Source organism: Lithobates pipiens, unplaced genomic scaffold (genome assembly GCF_037356315.1).
Source record: "Lithobates pipiens isolate NorthernLeopardFrog02 unplaced genomic scaffold, aLitPip1_a1.2 Scaffold_19, whole genome shotgun sequence".
Taxonomy (NCBI): Eukaryota; Metazoa; Chordata; class Amphibia; order Anura; family Ranidae; genus Lithobates; species Lithobates pipiens.
Window position 1 is genome coordinate 227,633,637 of NW_027507764.1, and position 15,821 is coordinate 227,649,457.

The following is a 15,821-nucleotide window of genomic DNA, read 5'->3' on the forward strand; positions in this document are numbered from 1 at the left end:
AAGGGGATGTGAAATAATTACATACAGCAATGTAATCTGTAAGATTACATTATACTGTATGTAAGGTGTGTGTTTTTCGCTTTTTGAATTTGGCACCTGAACAACCACAACATAATGGATTAGTGCCTTTTTACTTTGCTAAATAATTTTTACTTAGCTTAGTTAATGTGGTGAAAATCCATTTTGCAAAGAATAACCAATCACATGAAAAGCTTCCCCATGTTCATTAAGCCTATTAAAATTGAAAATCCAATTTGCAAAGGGAACATACTCTACTCCTATAATAAATCAAGGGAATGTTCACACACATATGTAATCATTATAGGCTACATAAGGACACAATTATTTAATGACTACAGGCAGCCTTGTATAGTGTTAAAAAATGATTGTGCTCAAGAGTTTGGAATAGGTATACTGGCTTATCCATTTTCCAGAGACGATCTGCATTTCACTGTACAGATATGACCAGGAACCTGCTGGCATGCATTCGTTTTGAAAGGCTTTACTTACTGAACTTCAGTCATTTTATTTTCAACTTTACATCTATTAAATCTTCTGCCCTTGTTGTTTTAACTTTGGATAGTAAAACATTTTTTTCTGCCAGTAAATACCTTATACAGCCCACTTCCTGATTCTTGTCTGGTAATTAGCCTAGGCTTATGACATCACGCACAGCTCTTTCTCTCACTCTCATAAGAGTTTGCCAGGTGGGTGGGGGGGGGGGGGGTGAGGTCATGAGAGGTCCAATGAGAGCTGCAGAGCTGGAGGTGTGCCTCTGTGTGTGTGTGTAAATCCAGGAAGCGAAACAAGCAGCTGCCCACAGTTAAAATGGTTGCAGCCAGACTCAGTGGAGGGAGATTTCTGCAGCATATTTGGCAAGTACAGAATCACAGTATATATACAATAATATGCAAAGTGGTTGGAGGGAAGCTTCAGAATGGCAACATGTTTTTTTTACAAATTACGTGAGCAGACTGCAGTTCCTCTTCAATGGTGTTTCCTGAACTGTTTCAGGTGGCCATTTGTTATTGTATATGGTTAATTTGAACAATTATTACCACAAGCTGTCAGGGGTTTATCACATTACATGTAAAGGCACATGGGTATACGCTAACAAGTACACTGAAAAACAACATGTTTTAATGTATAACTGAACTCTTCAGTTGCAATCATTGCACAAAATCTGAAGGAGAGAAAAAATACATACTGTGCTGTTTCTGTGTATCGAGGCTGCAATGTTCGCATTTTAGTAAAAGGTGTGAAGACTTCCTGGGGATTGTCAATGTCTTCGGTATTCACAGAGCCAGTAAAACCACTGTTTAGATAAAATAAAAAAACAACAGTTAAGCCCAAAGTCACCAAAATAGATACAGTATGCATTCACATAGATGTTGCACTAACAATCTTCTTTCATATAGCAATATCACCATTTTCCTGTTAATGTAGGCTGGGTTTTACACTATTGCGATGTCAGACATTGCATGGGAATCACACCGCATTGCTGTGAAGATCACATGCGATGTCTGTGCAATGCAAATTCAGCCATATTTTACAATAAAAGGTTGCAATCAATAAAGGTGAATGCACCAAAATCTAGTAATAAATTAAACTTAAAATAATAAAAAACACTTGCCGGCAAACAAATTTGAACACCCGCACTTCCAGGGTCACGTGGGTCGTAATGGTGTCAGCGCATAGCTCCGCCCAACATGTTTTATCATACGTGACGTCTTCCAGGGGCACATGCAGGTGTTCAAATTTGTTTGCTGGCAAGCATTTTTTATGATGTTTGTACATCCAACTTAAAGATTTTAAGAAATAAATTACATTTTAAAGATAACGCACTATTAAAGCCTTTGTTCCTTTATGCACTCTGCATTATCTTGGAGGATTGGGGTCTCCAGGAACGGAGTTGGATGGTAGCTGTACATTGGGAAGGATGGCTTCAGATTGCCAGTGTATTCTCGAGCTAGGATCCATCCTTAGACCCCAAAGAGGGCTGTATCTGCAGGCGTGTGTGACCTCGCTGCTACAGGAGGTCCACTCCTTCTGGTAAGAGTCTACACTTCTTTGAGTGATTGCCACATGAAGACCTTTACTTTTCCCTTGGTGGTGGTGAAAGCCCTGGAAAATTTCCATCCTGCTGGAACTTTCTCATTGCAGAATTTTGCTACACTCCTTTCTTTACCTTTCAGAGACTTTTACTTTCATATCATCCAATACTTTCCAGATTCACTGTACATTTGAAACAGCAGTTAGGCCCCTTTCACACGGGACGGATCCGTAATGATCCATCCGCGATGATCCGCTTGCTCAGCAGGGATCGCTCTGTTTATCCTCGCTGAGCCGGCAGATGACAGACTATGCAGGGACCGCCCTGTCAGATCTCTGCTCTCCTCTATGGGGGATCGGATGAACATGGACCATCTGTCCGTGTTCATCCGATCCGCTCTGTAGACGGATAGAAAATAGGATTTTCCTCCATCTGCAGAATCGGACCATAGCGGAGACGGACGATATCGGGTGTTCGCAAATGGATGGATGAAATATGGACATACGGTCTCCATGTGTGAAAGGGGCCTTAAGCTTTCAAATATTTCCTTTGCAGTCATGTGGCTTTATATCTGTTTACTTATTTTTTTTTGTTTTATTAAAGGAGTAAAGGATGGCTGAAATTTATGGAGAAGCTGCTTATTGCCTCCCCATTGATTGACACGAAGAAGCAGAATGGGGCAATATTATGCTTTGAGCCAGTAACAACCAATGATATTTCACTTTTCATAAGAACATTAAAAAATGCTTGATTAGTGTTAGTTTCCAAGTTCCATTCACTCCATTCATTCACAGCATAGCCGGTGCAATATTTGTATTACAATGTGTTTTGTTGCTTTTTTTTTTTTTTTTTTTAAACAAAATAGTTTTTTTTTAGTTCACTTAATGCCAGAATGTTCACTTAAAGCGGGATTCCACCCTAAAGTGGAACCTCCGCTGATCGGAACCCTCCCCCCCTCCGGTGTCACAATTGACACCTTTCAGGGGGGAGGGGGTGGAGATACCTGTCAAAGACAGGTATTTTCACCCACTTCCGGGCATAGACTCCCACGGGAGTCTACGCCATTTCCTGCCCTGCCGCGCTGTCTGCTGGGACACACACGGGTCCCAGTGACAGCGCGGAGATTTCCTATTGCGCGACGCAGCTCGCGCATGCGCAGTAGGGAACCGGGAAGTGAAGCCGATTCGGTTTACTTCCTGATTCCCTCACCTCGAATGGCGGCGGCAGCAGCCGAGGCCCGAGCGGTCGATCGGCCTCGGCTGCCGGCATCGCTGGAACCCGGGACAGGTGAGTGTCCATTTATTAAAAGTCAGCAGCTGTAGTATTTATAGCTGCTGGCTTTTAATATTTTTTTTTTGGGCGGAATCCCTCTTTAATCACCATGTGGATCAGCTAAATTTACTCCATATTTGTTATAGCTGTTTGCAATATTTGTAGCCTAACTGTCAATTTACATGTTTTCTGTCAAGGGGGGATTTTTGGATATGTTTGGCAACTGAAATAGAAGGTTTTTAGGGTATCACCACAGAGTGGTGCTGTGGACACCAAGAAAGATACATATATGCCACGTCCCATACATTTAGAAATAATGAAGAATTGATACTGGACTTTATAGGCTCTGAGATACAAAAATATTTAAAAGAATATAGATTTTATTACAAACAGATTAGAAAGATGAACCAGACAAACAGTAATTTTAATGTTTGGCAACTGTATTAATAAAAAAGTACTAGTACTACCTGGCTAGGACAGGTAGTGGGGCGTTTATTACATTAGTACATAAAGATACAAAATGTGCTGACTTTAGAAGAACTTTAACCACTTTCAGACCGGACCAATTTGCTGGTCAAAGACCAGACCACTTTTTGCGATTCGGCACTGCGTCGCTTTAACTGACAATTGCGCGGTCGTGCGACGTGGCTCCCAAACAAAATTGACGTCCTTTTTTTCCCACAAATAGAACTTTCTTTTGGTGGTATTTGATCACCCCTGCGGTTTTTATTTTTTGCGCTATAAACAAAAATAGAGCGACAATTTTGAAAAAAACACATTATTTTTTACTTTTTGTTATAATAAATATCCCCCAAAAATATATAAAAAAACATTTTTTTCCCTCAGTTTAGGCCGATACGTATTCTTCTACATATTTTTGGTAAAAAAAATCGCAATAAGCGATTATTGATTGGTTTGCGCAAAAGTTATAGCGTTTACAAAATAGGGATAGTTTTATAGCATTTTTATTAATAATTTTTTATTATTTTTTTTTTTACTAGTAATGGCGGCGATCAGCGATTTTTATTGTGACTGCGACATTGTGGGGGACCCATCGGACATTTTTGACACATTTTTGGGACCATTGTCATTTATACAGTAATCACTGCTATATAAATGCAGTGATTCCTGTGTAAATGACACTGGCAGTGAAGGGGTTAACCAGTGGGTGGCAGTGTAGGGGTTAAGTGTTCCTAGGGGTGTGTTACTAACTGTGGGGGGGTTGGGCTTTCATTTAGTGAACACTGATCTCTGCTCCAATCACATGGAGCAGAGATCAGCGTCACTAGTTGCTAGGCAGAATGGAGAAATGCTGTTTACTTGGCATTTCCTCCATTCGGCCGCTCCGTGAGACGATCGCGGGGATGCCCGCGCGAGTCCGCGGGTCCCGCGATCGGACTCACGGGGGTCTCGACCAGCGCGGGAGCGTGCCGCCGGCGGCGCGCTCCCGATGGCAGGGCAGCATTGAATATTGGACGTACCTGTACGCCAATATGCCTGCCCGTGCCATTCTGTCGACGTACATCGTCGTGCGCTGGTCGGGAAGTGGTTAAAGACTGCCCAGCACACATGTCCAGCCTGAGAACTCCCGATGAGTGTAAGTATGTAAAAAAAACATACATTACACAATAGGGAAAGGGGGCGGGGACTTTTGGGGAATATTTGAAGTGATCATTGTCCCCCCTCTTCCTTCCCATACTGCAAAATGGCTCTGTGTAAATACCTAACTACCCTTCTTTATCTTTTTTGGTAAAGTCACATGATCTCTAAGTTGCAGCTCCTGTGTCATCGAACGGATCGACAACAGGGCCTAATTTCTAGAGCCGTGATATCATCTTCTGGCTTGCACTGCCCCTTATTTATGACACTCTCTCCCATTAGCTGCAGCAACTGCTTGCTGACACAGGAGAGCTGGATCTTGGAGATCGAGTGACTGCAACATAGGAGGCAAAAAATTGTATTTACATAGAGCCGTTTTACAAACCGCAAGCAGAATGGGTATGGATGGGGGGGGGGGGGGGCAATGTTTTAGACCTCAGGTACATTAGCTTTTACCTCCAATTTAAAGTGGTTGTAAACCGCTGAAGAATAAAAAAAAAAACCTGTAAGACAATGGCATAATGTGCTAGTATGCATCGCATACTAGCACAAAATGAAATACTTACCTTAGAACGAAGCCCTTTCAACGGCACCCACTCACTGTGTTACTTCCAGGTTCGCTGGCTCCGGCGCTGTGAGTGGCTAGAGTTGTGATGATGTCACTCCAACGCTTGCATGCAGGAGTCGCTGTTTCTGGCAGGGGCTCTGAAGGTCCAGCACTGTGAGCCGGACCTTCAGAGTGCATGCGCCGATGATGTCATTGGCTGCATTCACTTTGAATATCTATCAAGTTTAGGAGATATTCACAGTACCTACAGGTAAGCCTTATTATAGCTTACCAGTAGGTACAAGTGGTGTAACAGAGTTTACAGCCACTTTAAGCCACTGCTGGGAAGAGGAAGCAGTAAGGGCATATTTTAAAGGTTAGGCATTGTTGGTTAAAGCAGACCTTATTCACTATATCTGGTCTCCCACATTACACAGAACATGGAAATGCAATTATTTTGATAAATATAAACTGCTAAATACCTCTTCTCATCAGCCGTATATAGCAGTCTTTTAACGTCTATCAGTGTCTGGTTAAAGCTTGTAGGATGAGTTTTTATTCTACTCTGACTGTCCTATGAGGCTTCAGGACTCCTGACCCTCTGTCTAGACAGTGATGATTTGCCCTGTGCTGATCACATACACCCTCCCCTCCAGCAATACACACCAAACTGAGCATGTGCAGAGTGACTCCAAAGGTTCTGTCTGATCAGGAGATGGATTGGGGACAGAGGAAGATGGGGAGGATCAGAGAAGACAGGATCAAACAGCCTTTTTACACAATACAGAGCATTAACACTTTAGGTTCCACAGTGAATATAACAAGCATGCTTTACTGCAGATACAGACTGATTTTGACTGTTGTGGGTTTAGTAACACTTTAAGGTAAGATTTGTGATTTTTAGCATTCCAACGATCTGACCTTAAAGTCTGCAACATCATATTTACCTAGGCACCATGGGTGGGAGCCAGGGGCAAGGTAAATGCATTGTTAACTTTCTTTTCTTACTGGTGTTGTCTACAACTTCAATGCAGTGATATGTTAAGGAAGGGGGGGGCATGATATAATAACTGTGCAAGTTATAGGTTCACTTTAAAGTGAAGACTGCAGTGGCATCGGGACGGGGGGCTGACAGGGGCTGGAGCCCTGAGTGTGCCCCCAAAAATCCCTGGGTCTCAAAATCCCTAAATGCATTATTAGCCCCAAGCTGCGGCAAACAGGGAAGATCTCCTGCCAGTGCGGCTAAGTGATGTACAAAAAGTCCCGCCTCCGGGACCCAGCTCCTATGACGGATGTCACACTCATTCAATGCCGAGACAGTGGGACATGTGGCGTCCATCATAGGTGCTGCAGGGTCCAGCAGGAGGCGGGAATGACACTGCAGCCGCGCTGGGCACTGGGAAATCCCCGCTGAGCCGCTCGCTCTGTGTAAATGGGCAGGTGGCTTTTCTATCCTGGCTCTGGCTGCCTGGTGCCTGCAGGGCTGTCTGAGTGGTGGTGAATGCCGAGGCCCGGGATGAGTGTACTCACTACAGGTAAGGCTGAGCACTGAGAGCAACAATCTGTGCATGTCAAATAGGGCAGTCATGTATGTCAGTCATGTATGTCAGTGCATGTCAGGTAGGTCAGTGTATGTGTCAGACACAATCCGTGTATGTCAGGTAGATCAGTGTTAAGCAAGTGAGCCTATCACCCTCCACGAGCCCATCCCCCGACCACTCCACCTCACTCCCACCCCCCGCTTTACATCCGAGTTGAAGCCCCTGGTCTTTTTCCCACTTAGCAACACCCCTGGTGAAGGGTTGGGTTAAGGGTTAAGTTCTAGGGTTAGGTTAAGTGATCATTTTTAACCATGGGTCAAAGGTTCAGGTTATGTGTTAAATTTTAGGCTAAGTGTTAATTTCCAAGTGATAGGGTCAGGTGGGGGGTACATTTAAGGCTCAGCTTAACCCCTTCCTGACCAGCTCCCCTGGGCGAACAGACTTAACTGTACATCGGTTCACCTTTTGACCACTAAAGGGCACGTGTGCGCCACTGGAGGCACAATGCTGGAGCCGATGTTTGTGCCCGGTGATCGCAATAACCACCGGGCACCCGTGATCACTCCACACAGAGACAGAACGGAAATCTGTCAATGTAAACAGACAGATCTCCATGCTCTCAGGGGTGAGGAGAGCGATCTGTTGTTCATACTAAGTACTAGAATCACTCTCTAGGGAACAGAGTTAACCCCTTTATCGAGCCCCCAGTGTTAACCCCTTCCCTGCCAGTGACATTTACACAGTAATCAGTGCATTTTTATAGAACTGATCGCTATATAAATGTCAATGGTCCCAAAAATGAGTCAAAAGTATCCGATCTGTCTGCCATACTGTCACAGTCCCGATAAAAATCGCTGAACAATGCCACTGCTAGTAAAAAAAAAATAATAATAATAAAAATGCCATAAATCTTTCCCCTATTTTGTAGATGCATTTAACTTTTGCGCAAACCAATCAATATATGCTTATTATGATTTTTATTACCATAAATATGTAGAAGAATACATATCGACCTAAACTGAGGAAAAAATTGGCTTTTTAAAAAACTAAATCGGGGATATTTATTATAGCAAAAAGTACAAAATAGTGTTTTTTTTTCTAAATTGTCACACTTTTTTTGTTTTTATAGCGCAAAAAATTAAAAACGCAGAGATGATCAAACACCACCAAAAGAAAGCTCTATTTGTGGCAAAAAAAGGACGTCAATTTTGTTTGGGTACAACATTGTACGATCGCGCAATTGTCAGTTAAAATGGTGCAAAGTGTATCGCAAAAAATAGCCTGGTCATTGAGCAGCCAAATCTTCCGGGGCTAAAGTGGTTAAAAAGAAACTAAAGTCTTCAAAAAACTGGGAGCAAGTAGGCTCTTTATTGCAGAAGAGACATACAATGTATCTTTTGCGAAAAAATAAACCTACATTCTTGTTTGCAGTTATCTGTAGAATGTAAACTGAGTTGCGGAGCACCCATAAGAAGCTGAGAAGATGCCGGTGATGGCGAGGAACATTGGCCCAATAAATCAGATGTAAGTATTGTAGACTTTAATTTCGCTTAAATATGACATGCAAATTAAAGGGCAAGAAAATGTTTCAGCGAATGATCTCATTTGTTTTGGGGGCTGTAAGTGCTGATGCTGAAAACAGATGTTCTGCAAACAGAATTCTACAAAAACATACCAATAACCTGGAATATGATCCATACGAGGATATGGAGATATACTGAAATAAAGAAGAAAATAAGGTTAATTTGTTTTATGGCTACAGTAAATAAAAAATAGATAAATCATTACATTCCTAAAAATAAAATAGAATTATAAATATTTTGCTGGATCTCTTCATGTCAGCCTACTATAAGTTAAATCCACCCTCCTGACTTCTCCAGGATCATCTCTAGCTATTTTTTTTAAAATTAAAACCTGGACCCTACTCTTCTTTTTCCGCCCTGGCTTCAATATGTCTTTTTGGATTCCCCATATCTTTTCCTCCTTCCCAGATTCTGCCTTTCATGGACAAGAGGACTGTTTGGGTTGTAATATGCTGGGTACCCAATGGTAATCGAGTTGTTTTTATGCCTTCAGGATCTTTTAGTAAAAATTACTGTTGTGGGCGGCTGTGTTAACTACAGATTGGGATAGATGGTGATAGCTGTATAAACTACTGCTACTCAGGCTGGCTGTATAATCCTATTGCTGGATAGTTATGTTTTTCCTCTTCCTTCTAGTACAATACCTTCTCTCCTGGTCTGCTTAGGATGTTCCAGCATCTGAAGGTCAGCATCTAACATGGCAGCCCTTGATTCATGTATCACATCATGTGATGGGGTGTAGGCTTCCTGGCCTTCTCGAACTTATGGCAATATGACTCACTGCAGTAGATTAGGGGTGGATCTCCTTTGTCTCTCAGCTCTGCAGCTGCTGCCTGTCCTCAAACTCGCTCTTAGGCTTCCTGTTCCTGTTTTGTCCAGCTCCCACTGTGCTCCCTGTTTTTCTGTTGCGAGTTGGGATAGCATAGGGATGTAGGTTGAATGTCCTGCATCCTTTGGTTAATTATATTACTGTCTGAATTACCTTTTCAGAGCTGCTATGAGTCCTACTTTGGCAGCTAAAGCCCTAATGGATGTCAGGAAAAGGTCGTATTATCTTCATAAATTTTAACCTGCTTTTTTTCCCTAAAAGAGCTCTCATTGTTTTGACAGAAGGAAAAGCCCAGGGCAGAATAAAAGTCAATCAAAAGGTCTCTTACTGCGCATGTAAGTCGTTTCCACAGTTGAAGTATTTTTTTTTGCGCACATGGTGCAGTATGCAAAAACAATACAGTGCATGTGAACACACACATACAAAACTGCACTAGGGTGTGTTTTTGGTCCCCTGCAAGTCCCCTATTCTTTGATTCAGAGAATTGTCATGTTCAAGCTCTGGGATGGTGGCTGGATTCCCATGATCTGTCACCAGGAATTCCACTCCAACCGCCTGCTTATAGTCCCCCTGGTTATAGTGAGATCGCAGATCTTTCTGTGAACATATCAGAATGTTCTATCCTTGATGACTTTGTACCTCCCAGGAATTCAGAATATTGTGGAGGATAGTTTTAGTGGAAGATTTGTAGTCCACAACAAGTAGTCCCTCAATCGCCCGGTGCATATTTTTCCACTGCCCCCCCCTAACTCTTCTAGTCCTACTCAAAATCCAGCAGGAGGGAATCCAGGCAATAATTTATCTCCAGTATCAACCGAGAAGGCCATGTTTTTGGAGAAGGGATTGTTATGAGGAATGAAGCTGGATCTACAGATTCTGCTATTAGGCTATTGGGATTTCCTAATCCATGATGGGGCCTTTTACCCAAACGGAAACTTAATGGGCTAAAGGTTGAGAAGAGATGGTTGAGATAGTTTGCGTTATCTGATAATGTCATTGAAACTTCTGCCATCTCGGAAATAATCATATCCAATTCCAACTACCATTATGTTTTTCACAGAGTCGTTCAGAGGAGCACTGGAACCTGCTTTCTTCTTTGAAATCAAATATTCAAGATATGCTACAGAAGGGCTTGGATAAAGGCATGGTACACAATTTATTAGGGAGGGTGAAGGTCTCCACGAGGTCTCGCGAGGTCTCCTCGCCATGACTAATAAGAAATGGGTTTTTCATCCTTTGGTGGTGTCAGGTCACCCTGAGGCCAGGTGACAGATGCACACCGTAGGGATCAGGAGTGCACCACAAGGTTGTGGACCCTACGGCCAACTGCTGCGGACTGGGGTTCAAGGTGATAGGAAGGCAGGGCCGCCAGAACACCAAGATGGATCCCACTGGGGTTAGAGCGTAAGATTCCCTGGGGCGCGGAGTCTAAGAACCAGCAGGTATTTACCAGAGCCTCTAGTGGTGAGGATGGACTTGGCTGCAACTGGCTCCAGGTCGTGACCCCCAGGGTCCCCCAGCTCACACCCACAGTAGGCAACAGGCGGATAGGGATGGTGAGGGACAAAGCCAAGGTCGGGGCCACAAGCAGACAGGAATAGTCAGGGACACGCCAAAAGATCAGGATCACAGGCAAACAGGGATAGTCAAGGACACGCCAAAGTCGGTAACGGAAAACAACAGAAGAGCACACGGCAGGTAACAGGAAGCTAACACACAAAGGTTGATCAGCAGGGTTGGTCTGCAGTGCACAGGTTAATATAGAGTTCTCTGATAGGAGCTAGGGTGGAGCCATGCAAGAGGATGGATTACAAAAACAGTCCGGTAAGGGTCGACTGGTCTCTAGAGATGAACACATGGAGACAGGTAAGCAGACGAACTCTATTGCATAACCATGACAGTACCCCCCCTCTTACGAGGCCTCCTCCTTCCCCGCCTGGGACCAGGTTTAGAGGGGAACTTCAAATGAAACTTCCTCAACAGACGTGGCTCGAAGACCTCGGAAGCCGAAATCCACGACCTCTCCTCAGGACCAAAACATTTCCAGTGCACAAGGTACTGGAGAATGCCTCTACAGAGTCGGGAATCCAAAATTTGGCTAACCTCATACTCCTGATCATCCTCAGGGACTGGTGTTACGGTAGAGAGAGGATGAGAGAACTTATGGAGGACGAAAGGCTTCAGAAGGGCAACATGGAAGGAGTTAGAGATTTTGAGGCTTTTGGGAATCTGGAGCTTGAAACAAACTGGATTCAGTTTAGAAATTATGGTGTATGGACCAATGAATCTTTGGGCAAATTTGAGAGAAGGAACCCGGAGTTTGATGTTCCTGGTGGAGAGCCAGACTTTGTCTACTGGCTGAAGGGAAGGTGGCTTACGCCTGCGACGGTCAGAAAAACTCTTGAATTTGTTGGCAGCTTTCTGGAGGGAACCATGAACGTCAGCCCACATGGAATTGAATGATTCCTGAACAGTAGCCAAAGCTGGAATGTCAGAAGAACAAGTCATAGGAAGAGGGAGTTGAGGATGTCTTCCATAAACAGTGACAAAGGGTGTTTTCTGAGAACTGACGTTGACATGATTATTGTGGGAGAACTCAGCCCACGGTAATAGTGATGCCCAATCATCATGATGGGCAGAGACCAAGGTACGGAGAGAGACCTCCAACTCCTGATGAACTCTCTCAGTCTGTCCATTGGATTGGGGATGATAAGAAGAGGTAAAATCCAAGGTAATGTCGAGGGATTTGCAAAAGGCTCTCCAAAAACGAGAAGTAAACTGCACACCCCGAAACGACATGAGAAGGAACACCATGAAGGCGGAAAATCTCTCGTACAAAAATGGGAACCAAGGCAGGGACAGAAGGGAGACCAGGAAGAGGAACAAAATGAGCCATCTTGGAGAACCGATCGATTACTACCCAAATGGCCGTATTATTCTCCAACAGGGGAAGATCAGTGATAAAATCCATGGCGATATGAGACCAGGGCTCCTTAGGAATGGGCAAGGGCATGAGAAGACCAGCAGGGGCTTGAGTGGAAGATTTAGACTGAGCACAAACGTGACAAGCCTTAACGTAGTCTTTAACATCCGAGCGGAGATTAGGTCACCAGTAGTGACGACTGATGAGCAGGAAGGATCGGAGGAACCCAGCATGACCTGCCACCTTGGAATCATGTCCCCAACGAAAGATCTTAGCTCTTAGCTCCATGGGAACAAAGGTCTTGCCAGGAGGAATTTTTGATTCCAGGGTGGTAGAATGGGCAACAATGCATGAGGTAGGAATGATCGGCTCAGGATCAGGGTTGGACTCCTCGTCCAAAGTGTCAAATGACCTAGAGAGCGCATCAGCTCGACCGTTACAGGAACCAGGTTTGTACGTAATCGTGAATTTAAAACGGGAAAAGAAGAGACTCCACCTGGCCTGTCTGAGGTTCAGACATTTAGCATTCTGTAGGTACTGTAGATTCTTATGATCAGTAAAGATCGTTATGGAGTGAGGGGAACCTTCCAAGAGATGACACCACTCCTCCAACGCCAATTTAGTTGCGAGAAGTTCCCGATCACCAATGGCATAATTTCTCTCTGCCTGAGAATTTTTTTTGGAGAAGAACGCACATGGTTGACGTTTCTTCTCAAAGAACTGGAGAAGCACAGCTCCCACCCCCATCAAAGAAGCGTCTACTTCAATAAAAAATGGATCCCCAGGATTTGGTCTCCTCAAGAGAGGTCCAGAGACAAAGGCCTGTTTCAGATTGTGAAACGCAGAGACAGCCTCGGGAGGCCAGTCTTTGGCATTCGCACCCTTCTTGGTCAAAGCGATAATAGGCGCGGCGATGGAAGGGTAATTCCTTATGAACTGCCTATAATAATTTGTGAAGCCAAGAAAGCGCTGTGTGGCCTTGAGGCTAGCGGGAAGGGGCCAGTTGGTAATGGCTGAACCCCTTTCCAGGATCCATGCGAAGACCTGCACTAGAAACAAAACATCCCAGAAACAGGACCTCAGAACATTCAAAGGAACATTTCTCCATCTTGGCATAAAGATTGTTCTCTCTAAGGCGCTGAAGTACGGTGCGTACATGGTTTCTGTGAGCAGGCAGATTTTTGGAAAAGATAAGAATATCATCCAGATAGATGACAACAAACTGGTACAGTAGATCCCTGAATATTTCATTGACAAAGTTCTGGAACACAGCTGGAGCATTACACAAACCAAAAGGCATAACCATGTATACTCGTAATGCCCGTCCCTAGTGTTAAACGCGGTCTTCCATTCGTCACCTTCCCGTATTCGAATGAGATTGTATGCACCTCTGAGATCCAACTTAGTGAAAATGGAAGCCTTCTTCAACCTGTCGAATAGCTCAGATATTAGAGGTAAGGGGTATAGTTTTTTGATAGTCACTGCGTTTAAACCTCTATAGTCGATGCAGGGTCTGAGGGTACCATCCTTTTTGGCAACGAAAAAGAACCCTGCTCCTGCAGGCGATGAGGATTTCCAGATGAAACCTCTCTCCAGATTCTTGGCAACATACTCAGACATGGCCTGGGTCTCTGGAATGTACAGAAGATAGGTACGACCCCTGGGCAGGGTTGCTCCAGGAACAAGGTCAATAGCACAGTCAAAAGATCTGTGGGGAGGAAGCACCTCAGCAGACTTCTTACAGAACACATCCCGGAAATCGCTGTATGCCGCGGGAAGATCAGACGAAATGGAAGTGGTAGCAATGGGAAGTTTCCCCTTGTGGGTCACCTTGAGAAGACAGGACGAGAAACACGAAGGACCCCAAGCCAGGATCTGCCCAGAGACCCAGTCCACATGTGGTGAGTGGAGCTGTAGCCAAGGAAGGCACAATACAATGGGGGTAGAGGCCTTGGGTAGGATGAGGAAGGAGATCCACTCCTGGTGGAGTATCCCTACCGACATCCTTATAGGTAGCGTCTGGAAATGGATAGGGCCCCCTGGGAGCACAGTGCCATCAATTGCCGAGACTACCAGTGGAGTAGCGAGGGGAGAAAGGGTAAGCTTCATAGAAGAAGCAGTTCTCCAGTCCATAAAATTGCCGGCAGCCCCGGAGTCCAGATATGCTAGGACTGACATGCCTACATGGAGGAACACCGGAAGAAGAAGACGAGAAGGTGATGTTTTTGGGTCCAATACTCCACCTTCCAAATGTATTAGACCCGAGCATTTCCCGGACGAAGCGAGCAGGAGTCACAAAAATGACCCTTGCCCCCACAATAAAGACACAAGCCCAGAGTTCTGCGTCTAGCACGTTCTTCGGGGGTTAGTCTGGTCCGGCCCAGCTGCATGGGTTCCTCAGCAGACAGAGGATGCTCCACAGGGCGACGGGAAGAAGGTTCAGGCTGACTAGGACCTAGGGGCTGCTGGCGTCTTTTTTCTAAGGACCTCTCCTGGAAACGAATGTCAATCTGATTGCATAAGGAAATTACATCGTCCAGACTGGTGGGGATAGCTCTTCCTGCTAATTCATCCTTCACTCGGTCAGAGAGGCCATGTAAAAAGGTTGCCACCAGGGCCTCATTGTTCCAGCTCAATTCAGCTGTGAGTATACGGAACTGAAGTGCATATTGTCCCACTGAACAAGATTCTTGGCGAAGGCGTAAAAGGGCACTAGCCGCAGAAGAAACCCGAGCTGGCTCCTTGAAGATATTACGAAAGAGCTTCAAGAAGTTGGACAGGCTGGAAACCTCCGGATCATTTTTCTCCCACAGGGGAGCAGCCCAGGCTAAAGCTTCACCGGAGAGGAGGGAAATGATATAGGCTACCTTTGCCCGATCGGACAGAAAGTTTTGAGGCTGGAGCTCAAAATGAATGGTGCATTGGCTGAGGAAGCCCCTGCAGGCCTTGGAGTCCCCAGAGAAATGGGACGGAGCTGGCAGTAATAATGAATGCGTGGATGCGACTGGTGCGATAGGTGCAGTTGTGGACTGTACTTGAGGCTGCGGGTTCGGGGTTCCGAAGGAAGCCCGTAGCTGCTCGAAGCGGGAAGCCAGATCTTGAAGGAATCGCAACACCTGAGTCTGATTAGATTCCTGGGTCTCAAGTCTCCAAACTATGCCCAGCAAAGAATCGACTGCAGGAAGTGGCACGTCAGCCGGGTCCATGGCTGATCAAACTGTCAGGTCACCTTGAGGCCAGGTGACAGATGCACGTCAGGAGTGCACCACAAGGTTGTGGACCCTACGGCCGACTGCTGCGGACCAGGGTTCAAGGTGATAGGAAGGCAGGGCCACCAGAACACCAAGACGGATCCCACCGGGGTTAGAGCGTAAGATTCCCTGGGGCGCGGAGTCTAAGAACCAGCAGGTGTTCACCAGAGCCTCTAGTGGTGAGGATGGACTTGGCTGCAACTGGCTCCAGGTCGCGACCCCC

The 15,821-nt window shown here is 45.1% G+C and overlaps 1 protein-coding gene across 1 annotated transcript in view; it reads right to left on the minus strand.

The window, feature by feature from the left end:
• The window catches only part of SPMIP7 (sperm microtubule inner protein 7), a 147,888-nt gene that overhangs the window by 50,158 nt on the left and 81,909 nt on the right, over positions 1-15,821 (minus strand). Inside the window, exons 6-7 of the mRNA XM_077491781.1 lie at positions 8,688-8,729; positions 1,208-1,315 (exon numbers count right to left, since the gene is read on the minus strand). Coding sequence (XP_077347907.1) covers positions 1,208-1,315; positions 8,688-8,729 — 150 coding nt within the window. The remainder of the gene's footprint in view (positions 1-1,207; positions 1,316-8,687; positions 8,730-15,821) is intronic.